This window comes from Echeneis naucrates, chromosome 1 (assembly GCF_900963305.1).
Source record: "Echeneis naucrates chromosome 1, fEcheNa1.1, whole genome shotgun sequence".
Lineage (NCBI taxonomy): Eukaryota > Metazoa > Chordata > Actinopteri > Carangiformes > Echeneidae > Echeneis > Echeneis naucrates.
This window is the reverse complement of record NC_042511.1, coordinates 4,590,434-4,609,706: the sequence shown is the minus strand read 5'-3', so window position 1 is coordinate 4,609,706 and position 19,273 is coordinate 4,590,434. Positions and strand designations below refer to the sequence as shown.

The 19,273-nt window shown below is 42.5% G+C and overlaps 4 protein-coding genes across 4 annotated transcripts; 3 read left to right on the top strand and 1 right to left on the bottom strand.

Moving 5' to 3' along the window:
* The first annotated feature begins 129 nt into the window (after positions 1-129).
* On the top strand, positions 130-5,392 carry LOC115045501 (zinc finger protein 665-like). The gene is made up of 2 exons (XM_029505232.1): positions 130-303; positions 1,069-5,392. Exon 2 carries the CDS (start codon positions 1,164-1,166, stop codon positions 4,233-4,235), a length of 3,072 nt encoding a protein of 1,023 aa, XP_029361092.1. The 5' UTR covers positions 130-303; positions 1,069-1,163; the 3' UTR covers positions 4,236-5,392.
* A 240-nt stretch (positions 5,393-5,632) lies between these two features.
* gpank1 (G patch domain and ankyrin repeats 1) lies at positions 5,633-10,099 on the top strand. Its single transcript, XM_029510773.1, has 4 exons — positions 5,633-6,916; positions 7,013-7,154; positions 7,245-7,320; positions 8,195-10,099. Exons 1-4 carry the CDS (start codon positions 6,500-6,502, stop codon positions 8,634-8,636), a joined length of 1,077 nt encoding a protein of 358 aa, XP_029366633.1. The 5' UTR covers positions 5,633-6,499; the 3' UTR covers positions 8,637-10,099.
* LOC115048893 (cytochrome P450 3A30-like) lies at positions 9,953-14,653 on the bottom strand. Its single transcript, XM_029510747.1, has 14 exons — positions 14,477-14,653; positions 14,282-14,375; positions 14,104-14,156; positions 13,866-13,965; positions 13,331-13,444; positions 13,147-13,235; positions 12,581-12,723; positions 12,361-12,488; positions 12,065-12,140; positions 11,816-11,976; positions 11,641-11,708; positions 10,961-11,119; positions 10,489-10,651; positions 9,953-10,374 (listed from the first exon to the last, which is right to left on the bottom strand). Exons 1-14 carry the CDS (start codon positions 14,545-14,547, stop codon positions 10,273-10,275), a joined length of 1,521 nt encoding a protein of 506 aa, XP_029366607.1. The 5' UTR covers positions 14,548-14,653; the 3' UTR covers positions 9,953-10,272.
* A 290-nt stretch (positions 14,654-14,943) lies between these two features.
* LOC115048902 (cytochrome P450 3A40-like) lies at positions 14,944-19,236 on the top strand. Its single transcript, XM_029510761.1, has 13 exons — positions 14,944-15,077; positions 15,179-15,272; positions 15,660-15,712; positions 16,085-16,184; positions 16,277-16,390; positions 16,720-16,808; positions 16,899-17,047; positions 17,158-17,285; positions 17,362-17,428; positions 17,521-17,681; positions 18,107-18,333; positions 18,471-18,633; positions 18,941-19,236. Exons 1-13 carry the CDS (start codon positions 15,004-15,006, stop codon positions 19,028-19,030), a joined length of 1,509 nt encoding a protein of 502 aa, XP_029366621.1. The 5' UTR covers positions 14,944-15,003; the 3' UTR covers positions 19,031-19,236.
* The last annotated feature ends 37 nt before the right edge of the window (positions 19,237-19,273 follow it).

The following is a 19,273-nucleotide window of genomic DNA, read 5'->3' as shown; positions in this document are numbered from 1 at the left end:
ACATTAAAATAAATATATTTTATAAATGTGTTTTTCACATCCTCCCCCTCGGACAGCTCTCCCAGCCGGCAGGGGGCGCCGGAGGGCGGCAGGATCAGATCCAGGAAAGCTGCTGTGGTGTCCGGAAGAAGGACCATCAGCATGGCGGATCTATCGCTTCCCTCCGCGGATCTCACAGCAGCCCGGTGTCAGGTCATGGTGTCCCGGGGAGAGCACTCGGTCCGCCGGCACTGACGGCTCGACCGGCCGCCCTCTGCTGCCGGACGGCCCGCTCGGATCGGGACTCTGACCCGGTTTAGTTTGGTGAGTTGTCGCCTTCTCTTCCTCCTCATCATCATCATCCTCATCACCCGTAGTGCTGATAAAGAGGATCCTTCCTCCGGACACAGCTGTCCTTCAGGGCTCTGCTGTGTCTGTAGTTTGTGGTGTGTTTACGGACACCTCCCAGCTGCAGGTGGTGTGGTGTGTTCAATGACACCTCCCAGCTGCAGGTGGTGTGGTGTGTTTACGGACACCTCCCAGCTGCAGGTGGTGTGTTGTGTTCAATGACACCTCCCAGCTGCAGGTGGTGTGGTGTGTTTACGGACACCTCCCAGCTGCAGGTGGTGTGGTGTGTTTACGGACACCTCCCAGCTGCAGGTGGTGTGTTGTGTTCAATGACACCTCCCAGCTGCAGGTGGTGTGGTGTGTTTACGGACACCTCCCAGCTGCAGGTGGTGTGGTGTGTTTACGGACACCTCCCAGCTGCAGGTGGTGTGGTGTGTTTACGGACACCTCCCAGCTGCAGGTGGTGTGTTGTGTTCAATGACACCTCCCAGCTGCAGGTGGTGTGTTGTGTTCAATGACACCTCCCAGCTGCAGGTGGTGTGGTGTGTTTACGGACACCTCCCAGCTGCAGGTGGTGTTTTCTTATTTGTTGTAGTTTTTTTTTTTTTTTGGGGGGGGGGGGGGGGCAGAAAGAGAAACTGTACTTTCCCCCACTCCCTGAATGAAGCACGGCACAGATTCATGCCACCGCAGTTAGAGCTTTGAGACTAAACATGTTTAACAGAAAGCTTCCTCTTCTAGACTTCGGTGGGATGTGACATCAGGAGCTCGAGCCCGGACCAGAGAGGGTAAAACTAAATCTGTGACAGGGAAAAAACGGACTCCAGAGACAAAGAATGTGTGAAGTGAAAGAAAAATTAGATGAGGAGGTGATGAAACAGGACGTCTCCTCTGAGCCGCTCCCCGAGCCTCTTCTAATAATCCTGTCCCCGCCTCCACCTTTCTTAACTGTCGCAGGTGAACCCAGCATGCTTTGGCGCAAGTGGCTCAAAGCTTTTGAACACTACCTCGAAGCGCTCTGTGAAAACGAGTTAGTTGACTCCAGTAAGCGTATGCTTCTCCAGAACTGCCTCGGCCAGGAGGGGCAGCATGTCTACACAACACTCATCCACAGTGACGCCACGTATGCAGCTGCCATCTCTGCCCTGACGAGTCACTTTGACTGTGACCATGCCTCTCAGATGTACCGCCTTCAGTTCCATCGGAGGGCTCAGCTACCTGGAGAGACTGTAGATCAGTTTGCCTCTGCATTAGAAGAACTGCTGAGGCCTTGCAACTATGGAGACCTACAAGACAAAATTATGTTGAATCAGCTCATTGAGAAAACAAACTGCCAGCAGCTCAGAGAGCGGCTCCTGCTGGAGAGGGAAAGGCTGACCTTGGCTGCAGCATTGATCATTGGTAAAGAGGTGGAATCTGAACAGTTTGGTGTTCACGAGGTCAGTGTGGATATTGGAGATGATGTAGACGCTCCCGTTCAAGGAAAGGCAAAAAGAGGACGACCTCGCCGTGGGGAGAGAAGAATAAAAGCCAAACCGCGCTCCACAAAGGCCCCAGGAAAACCATCTAGACGCAGAGACTATGACAGCAATGACAAGAAATATTACACTGATCATGATGAAGATGACTCTAAGAGTCCTAATGACACTAATCTGTGTTGTGATAAAACCAGCGATAAAGATGATAATCAAGCTTCATCATCATCGCAGAAGATGGAGGAGGAAGACTGTAACAAGGCCAGTAATGATGGCACAGATGATGACGATGAAGACGAAGATGAAGACTTTGTCATTTCTTCAGCCAACATAAAAGGTCCTCACTGTCCCATCTGTGTCGGTAGGCGCTTCAGAGATACTAACAAGCTCGCCAGACACATGAGGACACACACGAAGGAGAAACCATACAAGTGCCCCGTCTGCACCACGACCTTCAGTCAGTCGTACCACATGACCCGTCACCTGAGGAACCAGCACGGCGCCGGCCAACACGTCTGCTCCGTGTGTGGGAAAAGTTTAGGAAGCTTTTCAGAGCTGCAAAGTCACAAGAGGACACATACGTCGCAAACCCTGTCATGTCCTAACTGTGGTGAAAAATTCACTAGTAATAGTGCACTTCTTACTCATCTCATGTCACATGGAAAACACCAGTGTACACAGGCAGAAGCTCAGAGTGCCCAGCCAAGTGAAGAAATAAAGACTCCAGCAATAAATGAATCAAGTAATGAGAATAATAAGAGAGATGATGTCAAAGATAATGTTGCGGAGAATGATGCAGAGTCTGGTAATGAAGACTCTTGGGATAAATCATCTGAGGTTGAGGTTAAGGCAGAAGGAAAAGACACAAATAAGAAAGAAAAGGTCACCTCTAAGTCTAACACAAAAGGCCATTTTTGCCCCATCTGTGTCGGTAGGCGCTTCAGAGGCCCAAACAAACTTGCCCGACACATGAGGACCCACACAAAGGAGAAACCGTTCACCTGCCCGGTCTGCACTTTGACCTTTAGCCAGTCCTACCACATGACCCGACACCTGAGGAACCAGCACGGATTGGGCCAGTACATCTGCTCTAAATGTGGGCAAAATTCAAGTAACTGGCTGGAGCTGAAAGCTCACAAGAAGACTCATTCAGTTGAAGGCCTGACATGTCTGGCGTGTGATAAACTGTTCAAGACCAAGGCGGCTCTAATTAGTCATCTCAAACTACACAAGAAGGTCCAGCCCAGCCCTCGAAGCCTCATCTGTAGCGACTGTGGCAAAGTGTTCGGTCGAATGTACCATTTGAAAAGACACATAGTGACGCATCGCAAAGCAGCAAATGGGGAGTGTTACACGTGTCCCGACTGTCAGAAGAACTTCGCCTTCCCAGAAGATCTAAACAAACACATGGAGATTCACGTGAGGGAGAACAATGGGATGTGTCCAAAGTGTAACGAAACCTTCAACTCTCCTGAGGAATTGGAAACACACATGGGGGTCCATGAGAAGTCTTATACCTGCAACACCTGTGGCAAGAAGTTCAAGGTGGAGTATGCACTGAAGAAGCACGAGCAAGGCCACCAGAGCGAACAGTACTACTGTTCCCTGTGCTGCAAGCGCTTCATCAAGCTGTCTCACTACAAGAGACACATTCTGGTCCACGACAAGCGGGAGTCTAGATGTCCACATTGTGACAAAGTCTTTCTGCAGGTAACAGCCTTGAAATATCACCTGCGGACGCATACTCAAGAGAGACCATACCAGTGCACCTGCTGTATTGAGACATTTGAGGTGAAGGAAGATCTGGAGCAACACTGTCTGAAACACAGGAAGTTCAAAAAGGAGAGGCCGTACTCGTGCACTCGCTGCGATTCTGCTTTCTCCACGTTGATGGAGCTGACAGAACATATGAGCTCCCATGAGGGGGAACAGCCATCGAACTGCCCCGTCTGCGGCAGGACTTTCCTGAACAAGAACAAGCTGGAGAAGCACCTGAGCATCCACTCGGGGCAGAGGCCTCACCTCTGCTCCATCTGTGGCAACGGCTTCCCCTCCGCCGCCAGCCTCAAGCTCCACGTCCACATCCACACTGGAGAGAAACCTTTCCAGTGCTCCCAGTGCAGTAAGAGCTTCAGGTCGTCCAGCGGACTGCGGCTCCACAGCAGGCAGCACATGGAGGTGCGTCCCAGCTACGAGTGTCCTGAGTGCGGCAGGACGTACGGTCGCATGACAGAGCTAAAGATGCACCAGCGGTATCACACCGGGGACAAACCGTACTCGTGCACCTGCTGCAACAAACGCTTTATTAGCAAAGACAAACTGAATGTTCACATGAGGATACACACAGGGGAGAGACCATACTCCTGTCCACACTGCGGACAGACGTTTACACAGACCGGGGACAGAAACAGACACATCAGTAAATACCACTAGATACTGTAACAACACAACTTGCTTTTGTATTACCATACTTGTGGTTTTGCATGTTTGTATGGGTGTGTCATTAAAATCAAATGTAGATCTTTGTCATATAATCCAAAAGTTATTAACAAACCTAATTATACTAAAAGCCCAACTCAGCTAGTTTTAAGCTTCCAGTGAACACTGGATTGTCATAACTGATTGGTTATTGACTGGTTTTGCGTTTGACTTTTGGGATAATTAAAGTATTTGGATCTCTGATACAAATCAATGCCATAAAGATTGGGTAGCATTCAATAACCAGAACCTCAATGATAAATAAACGAAAGCCACTGTTAGAGAAGACAAATGTGAAATGAACACAAGCTTTGTATCGATTCATTTGGATCAAAACTTGTCTGATCGAAAAAGTACAACCAGTCTACACGAGCTGTCTATTTTCTTTTCAATTCCAGATAGTTGAGATATATTTTGGTCACCATAAAAAATGTATTGTAGAGGAGTGGTGTTGGATTGTGCAGAGGATTCTGGCCTTTGCAGGTTACTGCTATAAACTAAGCATTACCAGGGGATGCAAAAACATGCAAAACCATCATTCTGGTTACGTACTGTAGTGGAAGTATTCATTGTCGTCATCCAAACTGTGCCATTTTTTTTTTGTTTGTTTTTCGTGGACTTGCTTCAATAATACATCAACACTTAATGAAATCTGCATGAGGGTTTAGGTCCCTGTTGTTCAGCACCCCTCTGCCTGCCTGATGCATCCTTCTCATTACAACCTTTCCAATCTTACCAACAAACCGGCACACTAATAACAGACAGGACTTACATTAGTCACACACATTAACCTCTGCTGTCTGGAAACCACTACGGTCACTTCAGTGGAAATAAACGACACTAAGGAGATTTCAGCGATATTGTTTAGTTCTTTCGTTTTTCTTCTTTACTCTGAGTATGTGTTGTCTTGATATGTTTGTTTCTCTTCACTTTTTGTTCTCTGTAACCAAACATTTTATAACTGTTTAGAAAAGTGCCATAATAATAAAACTATTATTTACTGTAGCAAGGTGTGTGACGTTGTTGATAAAAGTCAAGTAATGATTTGGGGAGATGCTTATTGCCAACACATACTCTATACATGAGCAAATAGAGTTTGATTCTGGATGTCCAAATTCTTTCATTTGTCCCACTGTGGGGAAACGGCATGTTAGAGATAAGTTAATTGAACTGCATTATTAGAATTATATTCAAATGATACTAGTCGACTCTCTCTCCATATAAACCACCAAATTATCTATCGGGGAATGTCTCACCATTAATTACTCAAATGAATGAAGCTGGCAAGGTTACATAACTGTCAAGGCAGTTCAGGCATCCCAGGCAGATACCTACCATGAAGTCAAGAGGGCTTACCATAATCTCCAAAATAAGAGACGGACAATTTTTTAATTCTGAACCAAGATGAATAAAAATAAATACAAATGATAAGTTAACATGAAAGTATATTTGTGATCATAAGGTCGGTTCGGTGAGTGAACATGAAAAGAAAGCTGTAGTTAGTTTGTTAATGGGCCACCACAGTGAAATCCATCCAACCACATGAGGGTGCTACTGGGCTTAAACTGAGAGGGACGAAAACTCACAACACAACACAACACACACATTTGTTTGTAGGAGGTTTTTAATAAAACACTTAATGATTCCTGACTTACAGAATATCACACTTCCATCCAGATATTTAAAGGACTGAAGCATTTGATGCTCACTGATGATGATGATGATTATTGGCAGTATTGATTCACAGAGTTCAGCCTCCAGGCCGACAGGTGGCAGCACTCAGATTCGTGACGTCACGGTTTACAAACAGGAAGTCGGTATCGTAGCTTCAGGTAAAGCTCTTGAAGCTCTTAAAATGGCAGAAAAGATTTAATTGTGTTCCCGGTGTCCGACTTTAAAGGCAAGTTAGTTTTAAACAACTTGTGCAGCTTTAACTAGCCGAGTTTTTAAGGTAACCTCCGTTTAGTAACCGCCTGTGTGTATGAATGCTAATGCTAACCTAAGCTAACTACCTTGGTGACGCCAAGCAGGCGGAAAGCTGACTCCTTTATTCAGAAAGAAAATACGAAAAACAGCTTTTGGTTAAATATGACGTCGGAAATTTTATTTAAAAATTAGCTTGACAAAAGAATCCCTCGTCACCAGTTAGCTAGCAGACGGATTGTCGGACAGAAACAGCTCTGTATTTTAAACGCTCAGTCAGATGACAGTTCGTCCTGATGGCTGCTTTGGGCTTCACTCCTGCCAGTCAGCAGGATGTGTTCAGCATTGAAACAGCAGGACGGTCCGGCACTTTGACAGGAAGAGTCCTCAGCGGAGAAGAGGCCAGACAGTTCTACGAAACTGTGATGAAAGAGGATGATCGAGGACGAGAAGGACCGACGAGTGCGTTCAGCCAGAGAGAGTCCTCCAGACCAGACACATGTGCACACAAAGCCAGGAGAAGGAGAAGAGCAGCAGCTGAAGAGCTGCAGCATCGAACCCGTTCAGATGTGGAAACACGGGCCGCTGGAAGCGAAGAGTCCGCAGAGAGAGCTGCAGAGCTCCGGGGACTCAGGCTCCTGCGCTGTGCCCAGGAGGGGGACCTGCCCGGCATCAAGGAGCTGCTCTCAAAGGGGGTCGACATAAACTTCCAGGTATAATACTGACATCTTGGTGTGCTTTCAAGTGACGCCTGAGAATATTTGTAGTGTTGTTTTGTTGTATTTACTTTCTTGTGTTCCATCCTCAAGGATACTTTCTTCTGGACAGCTATGATGTGTGCCAGCTGGTCTGGACAAAGAGCTGTTGTGAAGCTACTGCTGCAACATGGAGCAGCCTGGGTTGGAGTGGTCGATATGCAGGGCAGGGATGCCAGAGACCTCGCTCTGGAAGGTAGAAACATGCAGCTTTTATCACAACTTTATATTTGTGTTTGACTGTTTCAATAAAATCAAACTAATCAATGTGTAATTTTCCTCCCAGCGGGCCACAATGAAGTGTTTGAGGAGTTGGAGAGCTACGGGAGAAGTCCTCAGAGAGAGACACATGCTGAAAGCTGGTTAGCACAGTCCAAGTTCTAAATCCAAATCAACAAGACATCAATTAAATGATTTTAGACAGGCTTAGCAATACGGGAACACCTGTTCTGTTTGTTTAACACCAAACACACCTCAGTTCAGTTAAACAGCAACACAGACTGCGTCCTCCAAATGGATCTAAAGTGATTATCAAACACTACATACTGGATAGTACATTTTTAGTAAACACAAAAACTCCCTTACAACAAACTTTGCCCTGCCTATATGCCCTACAGATAATATCTAACTAGCCCAGTGAGCAGTGATAGCTAACATGTCTGTGGGGTCATCAGGTGGGAACCTCCTTTCACTGGTGTTTCGTCTAGTTAGTCCCACGACACCTCCAGGAGGCTAGACAGTGATCACTGGCGTCCCAGAGTCACCCCCTAATGCCAGCCATCACTGCTCCTCACACAAAGGCAGCTATCTCAAGCAGCACTACCGTCAACTACTCTGACCTCTCACCAACTGCACCAGTGAAAGCGGGGTGGGGATACAGACCCTGGTTCAGGTAGGGGGCATGAAAGTGTAGAGGGTGCAGGAGGTGGAGGACAGGCTACACCAGCAGATTCAGTAAACAAATAAAAGGTGACATCCCATAAATAATAGACCAAAATAATTGTGAAGAGAATGGGTAACAAGGACTCTGGATTCACAACTGTCAGTTTGGTTAAAAGATGTGTCAACAATTTTTATTTACTCCTACTGCATTATAGAAAAAAATCAAGAGGAACAGTTTCCTCTAATCCTTTATTGCCAGTTTTAACAGGTGGAGTAATTACAGCCAGCGGTAGCCGACTGTTGTTTGACGACAGATGAAGGGAACATGTTACTTTAATATTTTTCTGTCCTCAGTGCTCCTCAGCCTCAATGGTGTGAAGTGTGTTGCAGCGAGTACAGCGGGAGTCAGTCATCGCATCGCTCATCCACTCTGCATCAGTTTAGTCTTCGCCGTCCACCGCCCACCCCTTTCTACTGTCTGCCCCCCTCCAGCAACAGCTACAAGATGATGGTTCGTTGTGGCTGGAAACCAGGAACAGGACTGGGGCCAGAAGGAGAGGGGCCACATCAGCCGGTGCCAACTGTGCTGAAGAGAGACCAGAAAGGTCTCGGCTATGGACAGATGAAGAGAGCCAAAGTCACACACTTCAGAGCCGGGGATCACGACGCAGTGAAACTGCCGTCCAAGGACAAAGAGGAGAGGGAAGGAAAGGGAAAGCGGAAGAAAGAAAGTTGGAGAAAGGAACAGAAGAGTAAAAACTGGGAAAGAGATTTCCGTGCCTCCTTTTATCTTTGACACCTGCTCACAGCCTAAAAGCTTTTCTCAAAGTGTCTCAGATGAGAAGTATCAGTTTGTAGCATAAAATAAATACCATGGCACGTTCTGAAGGGCTGGATTTTTATCCATAGAGACAGTTGTTCCTGTTCCTTTAGGTTGTGTAATCACCTATTGTGGTGCTTTTACCCATGACTCACTGAGACTGTTTCAAAGGTTACATAACAGATTTTTATTATTGAAAAATAAATGAGCCACAGAAAATGCTGATACTAATAATTTATGAGTTGGGAAAGGAAGTACTTTGTTTTGTTTTTTTTATAAAGGTCAAAATGGTGTGTAAAAAAACTAAATAACACTAGACATAATACAAGGCCGCCTTACAGGGCAGTATAAAAACCAAATCACATAAAAAGTCTCATGAAGTTATTGGTTTGAAAAGAAATGAGATCATTGTAGGTCTGAACGTGTTAAACAGTTACTCAGATTTAAGTTGTATCTGTTCATTTTCCTGACTTGGCTGCAGTAACCAGGTGTCATGAATGGAGAATATGTTATGCAACTATTCAGACCTCTCCTTTTGTAGCAGCACCAAGATCCCTCTCACCTCAATCAGCAAACCTATCTACACGTGGCTGTGAGTCAAACGGTTGTGCGTGCCTGCTATATCAGCTTTTCACCTCAGCTCCCATTTCTTCACGTTGTTTTCAGCCTCTGTGAGATACTTTTGGTTGAGTTGACCTCGAACAGTAAAACAGGATATACTTGCACCAGTTTGGACTGGCTGAAACTGACGTCCTTTCACTGCTCACCTGTTGGTTTTTCACATTTGTTAGTGAGAACATTAATCAGGGCACCTTAATCCCCGTGCAAGATTAATGACAGTCACTATGAATACAGGAATAATTAGGGAGTGTTTCAGTCCACTCTGGCCCCAAAAATGCTCTTTGGTCTGTGTTGATAATCAGGTTTTTTATTTGTAGAGCTTAATCTCCTGCTCCACAAATAAGAAAGGCAAAAGTCATATTATGTAATGCAGATCAATGTTGTGTTATGTGAAAGTTCAGCCTTGAAATACATCATAAAGCTGAATCAGCAGAACAGATGTAATTAAACTTTCTCTTAGTTTTTAGATATTTTTTATGTGTTTATAGGTCTCCACATGTAATGTGTCATGTCCTTTGACTATTTATTTGACTTTATACAATCTGTTTAGTTCTGTTGGCTGAGGCAGTCACTGCTAAAAGAATCTCATAACATTCAGAGGTTGCTTCCATGCAGCAGTGAAGTTCTGCAAACAAATCAGGGAAATATGATGAACAGAAAATATAAGTGTGGGAATGATCATTATGTGATTGTCAAGAGCTCAGTATAAAGAATGTGTTTATTATTATTTGTTTATTGTAATACATGCTGTTACTTCACAATTTTACTAAATATCAACAATGCTGTTGGGTCATCTGTACATCTGTCAAGTGCTTTGTTTTATATATATATATATATATATATATATATATATATATATATTTATGGTTTATATATAACATTTTGTATTTTCCAGATTGCATCTCTGGGTTTTTTTCCAAAAATCAACTGTCGATACAGATCACATGACAAATCCTTATTTCTTTCCAGCCTTGTTTGGTACTGATGATCACTATTTGTCCACATGTTCTGAATCAGTTGAACGAGGCTCCAGCTTTAGTTTGATTGGATGTAAAGGTCCGAGTATCCCGCTGGCATCCATCTTCAGAGGGATCTGTGGAATGGACGAATTCAGCGAATCAGAAACTCTTCATTCTGCCATATTATATAGCAGAAAAGGCAGAGACCGTGATGACCTCAGCTTCTGAACTCATTAAAAAATATTTACCATTGTCTCCTTGCAGACTGAGAAGCTGAATTTTTGCAAAACTTCCACCAAGGCTAATTTAACCAACAGCAGAGCGAACCGCATCCCCAAACAGTTCCTCGGCCCCATGCCAAACGGCAGGTAGGTGTACGGATTGATGCTGTCTTTGTTCTCTTTGCTAAATCTGGGAAACAGTGAAACAGCAGAAAGTAAAAAGTTGAATATTCCTGCAAATATCTGAGGACAAAATGTTCAACATGTACTTGATTCTATAACTTTTTGCTTTTCTCTGCCTGCTACATGAGCCTGTTTTTTATTATGAATTAAGGAAAATCTTTCATTTTCAGTCTGACTCAGCGTTTGCCTTTGCAGTCCTCTAAGAATAACATTTGTTTTTCCCTGACCCTTTTTTTTTCTACAAATGATCTTTGAATTGTTTTATATCTTGTTAAACAATTTGAACATTTAAACACTCAGACGTTTCAGCTGCTACCTCTCAGGTTTGAACTCCTCGGGCTCGGGCCACAGTTCAGGATCTCGGTGCAGAGCGTAGACCGGAATCATCACAATCATGTCCTTTGGGATTGTGAGGTCATTGATCTTGACAGTCTCTTTTGCTTGCCGCTCGAGACGTGGGATTGGAGGGGAGAGCCTAATCACAAATAAGGATAATGTAGTTTGTAGTCCTTCAAATGACCCCAAACGTACACGCGTCTTATCTAAACGTTGTATTTAGGTTGCCCCAGACTTCCTCTGTTGTTTTGCTGGATGAGTAGATCTTGTTTTCTTTTTAGCAGCACGACTCCACGTATGACAACGTTTTGGATCAATCACACTTCCTGGAGGTTGCTCTTTAAATTTTCCATCAGGTCAAAATTTGGATTCCCTGCTAACCTATCAGCTCTGGCTTGTTTTGAGGCAGCCAAGGAGACCATAACCTGCCAAATGTTAATATTTTATTTGTAAACATCAATCAGCTGTGCATGCAGTCCCACCGTGCCGCTGGCATGGATGTAGACTTACTGCGCATCCGGAATCATTTTTCTTTAGTGGCAGAGGCATCAACGGAAATATAGATCCTCAGGCCAGATTTTATCTACAGTTTCACTGGCATTGTAACTAAATGTAGACTTGACATTGAACCAGCTCAGATCATTATAAGTTTCACGTTACCTCAGGCTTTCTTTGATCACAGCATCTAAATACTCCATCTGCATCAGAGCTTCGTATTGGACCGGACCCTGAAGAGTTGTATAAACTTAAACACTATTTTTAAACACGATTTTTTTAGAAAACCGGTTTTATCGTGAAATAAAATGCAGAAAGCCACCAGAAACTTCCTCACTACCTTACTGGGGAAAGTAGTGTCGATCTCCTCTTGCAGACGTTTCGTGATTTCAGGATTTCTTGCCAAGTTGTAGGCCAAGAAGGTAAGAGTGATGGCACTTGTCTCATAACCCGCCATCGCAAACATTGTTAGCTGAGAAACAATCTCACTATCAGAAAGGCCTGTCAGGATGTGGAAACAGAAAGAAAAGAGAGGAGAGCGTCAGTTATTTTGCTTCTGTATTTGTGGCTGATGTAACTGTTAAATTACCTTGATTCTGCTTTTCTCCTCTGGGCCCATTGACCGTCTGTAAGTTGGTCAAATATTGAAGCAAATCTTGTGACTTCTGAACGGATGAGAAAGTTGATTGAAACGTCATGTTTTATGTGGATGATAGGTTGTGTTATATAACAGAGATTAGAGATTTGAAAAGTGATACAGTTTTTGAGGTTATTCTTCCATCCATCTTCATCTGCTAATATCTCTGCCTCTGATTGTTACAGATTTTATACGATACTGCTGTCACGATTCAGCATGAGGAATATAATAATCGTTATGTTCCAGACCTGGTGTGAGCTTCCTTTACGTTCAGCTCTGAACTTCTCAACAATCTTTTTAAAGTGGCCAGTCGTAGTCCTGGAAAAGAAAGAGACACCCAGAAGCTCCAAAAGAGGAAGAACGACTGGAAAACATCCTGAGACAGAAAAAAGGTAAATATTTATAATTGCACTCACTAAAGCTCCCAGTGGATATAAAGAAAAATGGTTGGATAGAAAAACAGAATACCTTGGAAAAAAAAAAGAGGAATAGAGAATCTGAACAGGTTGGAAGCCTGACTGAGGAGGGGACATGAAGGGTTGTTGATGAAGTCCATGTCCCCACCAAATCCGATGCTGATCATAATGTCCATACTGTACGGCCCAAAGAACCTGAGACACAAACATGGTACTGATCACAGCTTCTTAATAAGACGGCACAGTCAGGTCAGATGCATTTAGAAAAGTCTTCATGAAAAATCACAGATTTTTGAGCCTCTCAGAAGAAAAAAAAAAAAACACCATGGTGGTGTTTTTCTATAATGGAAACTCAATGTTATTTGGAAAATTCAGCACAGCTCAGGTTGAACTTTCAAAGCCTAATTTACTTCTGTTGTTGGAAGAAAGCTGTAAATTCACAAGTGCACAAGGACTTGAAACAGGTGGAAAAAGCAAACTGTCCAAAGGTAACACAGTTCACCTCCTACACCGTGACCTTGTGACTGTTTGCATACTCTTGTGGTTTTGTCATGCAGCCATCTCTTTGTAGTAGGTTTTATTCATTAAATATTTAATAACCATTTATTCGCTACTTACTCCTTAACATTAATGACATCATTGTTGGCCAGACTGGACTGTAGCTTCACTGTTAATTTGTGGGAATGATGTTTCATGATGTTAAACATCTTAAAAAGAAGAACAGAGAAGATGAAGATTTAGAATAAGATTTAGGTTAAATTTAATCTACCCAAAATGTGTCTCAAAGAAAGACGAGTCCTACCTCTTTCATACGACCAGAGCTGAAGTAGGGGCTGAGGACACTGCGAATCTTTCTCCATTGATCATCCTCAGCGATGGAGACTGCATCGCTGAGATCCCCATTCAGACGCAAGTTCTAAAGGATCATAACGGTCACATGCTTCGAACATAAACATTTATTATTACATTTCACTTTGGTTCATTGTTAGTCTGACAGATGTGGGTGTTAGCACAATAACTGGCTTTCAGGATGATGTAAAAGACTTAAATTGAGATTATTGGAATCGCAATTTGACGTATAACAAATCTTGGAAATCAGTTTTTAATGCTTTAATTTGCTTACCTGATTTTTTTTTAATTTGTGTTTTTCTGGGTTTACCAAGGGGAAAAATATATTTTTTTGTTATGGACAGTAACCATGCGTTTCACACCCAGTGACCTGACAAACATGTAAACACATTCTCACAATTTCTATTCTTTGCTTCATGATGAATTACAAAATAAAGAGTCCTGTTCTGCTTTATGATTGCATTTGATCAACTCTAAGTTCTTCTCACCCTCCGGTTGGTGAAGTGGGTGAGGCACTCCTTTATAAGGACAATTTTCAGCACGTCAGGATCCATCACAGCCAGTACGGGTTTCCTGAGCTCATACATGCTGGACATTTACAGAGCAGAAACTACATTTAGACTTCAGGCGTTCAGTGTAAAACTCAGTGTGACAAGATTTGCTTTCATTCGGATTCAGCAGATATCAGAGTGATCAGCTTGGTGTTGTGTTTCTTTTTTTACTCACCCCCACACTTTTCCATACTTTTGTGCCAACAAACTATCTTCTATGTAGAACACCTAGTAATTTAAATATTGAGTGTTAGTTATACATTATATACATTATAGCTTTCACCCTCATTCTGAAATATACATTTTTAATGAAGTTAAAAATTATTCAAAATTGAGCAGAACTATTGACATACAGGGTTCATCCTGCCAACTGTGCCGAAGTACATTTTTGGTTTAGGTCCAGGGATTCCCAACTTCTCAAAGACTCCGTATGTCCAGTGGCCGTACCTTTAAAGAACGGGGAGAGAGTTAAACCATCAAAGTTAACGGTGTTGTCCAGACTCCTGAAAGGAAGGAAGCTTTGATTAAAGCAAATCTCTAATGCTTACATAACAAATATGCAGCAAAATGTGATCAATAAAATCCATGTTTCTAAAGAGAAGAATGGAAGAAACCCCATAATTATCTCCTGCTCAGTGAAGTTATATTGATCTCAGTTTGTCCTGAAGTGCGACTGCAACAACAGGAAGTTGTTCCTTTCCCTTTTTTTAACCCCTTTGTGGCCCCTCAGTAACACACACAAGAAGGACATTTGTTTTGTTTTTTGCACAGAAATATGCATTCCTGCAACACTCAAACAAATAAGAGGCAGGAACAAAAAAATGCCGATTTTTTTATTATTATTATTTAAATCTAAAGCTGTTTCTTCTCTCTTTAACAGAAGCAATGTAATAAATAAAGCCACAGGACTGTAGTGTTACAGATCACAGCTAATGAAAGATCATAACTCCTGCCCAGTCTGCCTGTCAATCATTCACCCACCTGGCTCTCATTGGCTCAACTCTCACACATTTAGGAATGCAACCGGACAGGCAGCTTATTCGAGCTGCCACTGACAGCAGAGAGGGACGACGACATGATGGACTTCCTCTCGTATTTCTCTGCTGAGACATGGACCCTCCTGGTTGCTTTCATCACATTGTTGCTTGTGTAAGTGTGTGACAATATTTGGCCAAGTATATTTGTACTGTGTTTATGTTTTTACTTCCATGTGTGATAATGAAATCTCTCTTCTCTGTGTTTTTTTACAGATATATCTATTGGCCTTATGGGACTTTTAAAAAAATGGGCATCCCTGGTCCCAAACCACTGCCTTTTTTTGGCACAATGCTGTCTTACAGAAAGGTTGGTAGAACTTTCCCTCCATACAACTCACCAGCACCGCAAAGCAAAAACTCCATTTGGACTGTAAAATTTCAAATGATATAATATTAAGGCAGCATTACTGTTAGCTAATATGATTAGTATTTGTACTGTAACAACGTATGAGAAAACGTAAATTTAATATGAAAATAATTGTCTTTTAATTTTACTGTAGTATCTATAAGTTTCAACTTCAGATGTAAATAAGTATAAATAAGTTATTTGTCTTGTAAAATTTTTTATTAATTAAAACATCAGACATCAGAGCTTTATTTAAAATGGTAAAATCCGTACTTTTTTTAATATTTTAATATGTACAAACATTTCCAAGCAGGTGGACTGTGGTTTTAATCGGTGTGGTTTTTCTAGGGCATCACTACCTTTGATGAAGAATGCTTCAACAAGTATGGAAAGACATGGGGGTGAGTCTGTCATACAGTAACATGTTTATGATGTTGTAAAGCATTCATCTGATTGCTGTCCATAGAAACTCTGGTCTACCAGCCTGTTTCCACTTCTCTGGTTTTTCCTGTTCGGCAGCTTCTAAAAGCTTAGATCAGGGCTCTTCACCCAGTTAGCAGATCACCCTACCACACAGCAGCTTTGGGGAGTGAGTTTGTGTTTGCTGACATGAGACACCTTCACACAATACAAAGTGAATGGAGAGCTCCTGATTGTTTTCCCTTCCGGTGGGCGTGGCTTTTACAGTCGATTATTGGCTGCCTGTTTAATAAATATGTGACTGCATTATAATCTCACTGGGCCTATTATTGTTCTTTTCTTATCACATATAGCATTTTTGATGGCCGTCAGCCTGTACTGTGCATCACAGACCCTGGCATGATAAAAACCGTTCTGATTAAGGAGTGCTACTCCCTCTTCACCAACCGCAGAGTATGCCCACATTACATAACTCATTTGGTCACTCATTCCAACTGTGTAGTTCACTTGCCCTCATGTATTGTTGCTTTCTAAATGTATTACAGAACCTTCGTCTGAACGGACAGCTGTACGACGCCGTGTCCATCGCTGAAGACGACCAGTGGAGAAGAATCCGCAGCGTCCTCTCACCCAGCTTCACCTCAGGAAGACTGAAAGAGGTCAGACCTTCCTCCTCCTCTTCTTCTTATACTCTGGCCTTTTTGCATGTTCAGCAAAATATTGTTTCTACCAAAGTCTGGGCAGTACATTTATTTGAATTTTTTTTTATTTTTGGAATGGTCAGTCCTAAAGAGAGGAAAGTATTTTGAATTCTGAAATCGCAGAAAAAATCTTTTCCCATTTCAACCTTCGGTGACTCTCCGATTTATCCTGATGAAGAGGAACAACAACAACAGCTCTCTGTCAGTCTGGTTGTCTTTTCTAGTTCAAACTTCTTGACATTTTTTTATTTGACTGTTCTTTTCTATCTTTGTTGGTTTTTGCTCAGATGTTTAGCATAATGAAGCATCACTCTGCTAACCTGATAAGAAGCATGAATAAGAAGGCAGAAAAGGGAGAGGCCTTGGATTTGAAGGAGTAAGACCACTAATGACTGTGACTGATTGCAGATATTGCATAGCCTCAGCAAAAGGACAAGGCTGACTGATGTGTTTGTGTTTCCTTTAGGTTCTTTGGGCCTTACAGCATGGATGTTGTAACCAGCACAGCATTCAGTGTAGACATAGACTCTCTCAACAACCCCTCAGATCCTTTTGTCACTAACATCAAAAAGATGCTGAAGTTTGACTTTTTGGACCCTCTTCTCCTCACTGTTGGTACAGTATTCATTTCACCTTTGTAAAATACAGTTATTAAGAAACTTGAAACGTGTTTAAAGACTTAATGCGAATGTTTTCTCTGGCGTCCTTGTTTTGTGTCTTTTCAGCTGTTTTCCCCTTCACTGCACCTTTTTTTGAAAAACTGGAGTTTTCCTTTTTCCCTGTCTCTGTCACCAAATTCTTCTATTCAGCACTGCAGAAAATTAAGTCTAATCGAGAGGCTAGCAAATCAAAGGTATGTATGTATGTATGTATAAGCATACTCATAAATTTACCAATATACCAAATCATTCATGGATGTCTGCTTTCAGAGTCGTGTGGATTTCCTTCAGCTGATGATTGACTCCCAGAAAAATAATGAAGTAGGCCAAGATAAAGGTGATAAACATATACACAGCAGCAGTTCTGTAAACACACAAAAACACAAAGTAAAAGCTATTCTAACTCCCAAATTCTTGTTATCTCTTCAGGTTTAAGTGATCATGAAATCCTTTCTCAAGCCATGATTTTCCTCTTTGCTGGATATGAAACAAGCAGCAGTTCTTTAACATTCTTGGCTTACAATCTGGCGACAAATCCTCATACCATGAAACGCCTGCAGGAGGAGATCGACTCCACCTTCTCTAACAAGGTAAGTAGAGAGTGAGGAGAGGACAAAGTTTGAGACAGCAGCGAGTTTTAAAAGAAATAAATTCAAAGCTGCCTTCGTTGGATTTTAGCCAGCTGGAGGCAGGAGACACACACTTCATTCGTTAGGCAGTATGTGTCAGCAGACAACTCATAGATTACATTACCTGGTGAATTTCCTCGAGCAGCCGATATGGTAGATGTTTAACTACAAACATCACGTCTGCTTTTACTTGATGGGTTGCATACAGAGGTTTTTGTCTCAAAAGGCTCCACTTTTGCCCGAACTAAGATGACAGAAATAGAACTTGCAGGCTACAGTACAACTGGAGCGATATATGATTATTCACTGGTTTTGTTTATGCTGTGATCTAAATTTGGGTGTCAACCATCACAGTAATGCTCACGTGTGTCTGTGTTTTTGTGGAGGCTCCCATTGAGTACCAGGCGTTGATGCAGATGGAGTATCTAGACAGCGTCATCAATGAGTCTCTCAGGCTGTACCCAATTGCACAACGTCTGGAGCGTGTGGCCAAAGAGACTGTGGAGATAAATGGCATTGTGATTCCAAAAGACATGGTGGTCATGGTCCCTGTGTGGCCCCTGCAACGGGACCCTCAGCTGTGGCCCGAACCAGAGCTGTTCAAACCTGAGAGGTATGAGAGGGATTTATATGTTTGTTTCGTCAAAGCCGCCAATAAATACTTAAAACTGCCACACAGAGGACCTGGACTCTGCAGACCTTTGTGTTGTTTCTGCTCCTTAATGTACGTATTTGTACATATATCCACAGGTTTAGCAAGGAAAACAAGGGGAGCATTGACCCCTACACATACATGCCTTTCGGAGCAGGGCCCAGGAACTGCATCGGGATGCGATTTGCTCTGGTGATGATGAAACTTGCATTGGTGGAAATCCTCCAGAGGTACAGCTTTGCTGCGTGCAAAGAAACTGAGGTGAGACAACAGATGTTCATGTTCAGACCCAGAATACTGTTGTTTGCTATGGTGGAGGAGTCATCATGTTCAAACATTATCTTTGCCTAGCTTGATGGGGATATTAAGGCTTTTATGGAATTAAATTTCTGACCATCAAATTTAATATATTACTGATACTGACCTCAAATGACTTACAGCACCATCTAAGTTTTAGCGTGAGATTTCCTCCAACTTGTTTGATTTAAAATAACAAAGCTGTATTTTGTCTTTAAAAAACAAAAACTTTATTCATGCTTTTTTCTCTTCACATGTAATGCTGTGCCAGATCCCCTTAGAGCTTGACATCCAGGGTCTGCTTGCGCCAAAACGACCAATCAAACTGAAGCTGGTGCCGCGCTCTGAACCTTCCAACTAGAGCCAACAATATGAAAGATTCTTTATAATTTTTTTTGTGCATATACAGAACTAATAGTTTTTCAGTGCAATAGCACAGTCTCTTTTTTGTTCTTGTTAAACTATTTTCTTATTGACCTAAATCCTGGATGAGAAATCTTTTAATCTATGCTTACAGTAAAGAATGTGTTTTCCTACATGTAATAAAATTACTGTTAGAGCAACATATGTTGTAGTCGGTGCAAATGATTCAAATGTGGCTGTA

Coding starts and splice junctions, on each gene's coding strand:
- LOC115048893 (XM_029510747.1), bottom strand. CDS start 14,547: ATGGGGTTTCTTCCATTCTTCTCTTTAGAAACATGGATTTTATTGATC. Junction 14,376..14,476: donor TTTTGCTGCATATTTGTTAT/GTAAGCATTAGA, acceptor CGTTCTTTAAAG/GTACGGCCACTGGACATACG. Junction 13,966..14,103: donor AAGTATGGAAAAGTGTGGGG/GTGAGTAAAAAA, acceptor GTAAATGTCCAG/CATGTATGAGCTCAGGAAAC.
- gpank1 (XM_029510773.1), top strand. CDS start 6,500: ATGGCTGCTTTGGGCTTCACTCCTGCCAGTCAGCAGGATGTGTTCAGC. Junction 6,917..7,012: donor GGGTCGACATAAACTTCCAG/GTATAATACTGA, acceptor TCCATCCTCAAG/GATACTTTCTTCTGGACAGC. Junction 7,321..8,194: donor GAGACACATGCTGAAAGCTG/GTTAGCACAGTC, acceptor TTCTGTCCTCAG/TGCTCCTCAGCCTCAATGGT.
- LOC115045501 (XM_029505232.1), top strand. CDS start 1,164: ATGTGTGAAGTGAAAGAAAAATTAGATGAGGAGGTGATGAAACAGGAC.
- LOC115048902 (XM_029510761.1), top strand. CDS start 15,004: ATGATGGACTTCCTCTCGTATTTCTCTGCTGAGACATGGACCCTCCTG. Junction 16,185..16,276: donor CCCTCTTCACCAACCGCAGA/GTATGCCCACAT, acceptor AATGTATTACAG/AACCTTCGTCTGAACGGACA. Junction 17,048..17,157: donor CCCTCTTCTCCTCACTGTTG/GTACAGTATTCA, acceptor GTGTCTTTTCAG/CTGTTTTCCCCTTCACTGCA.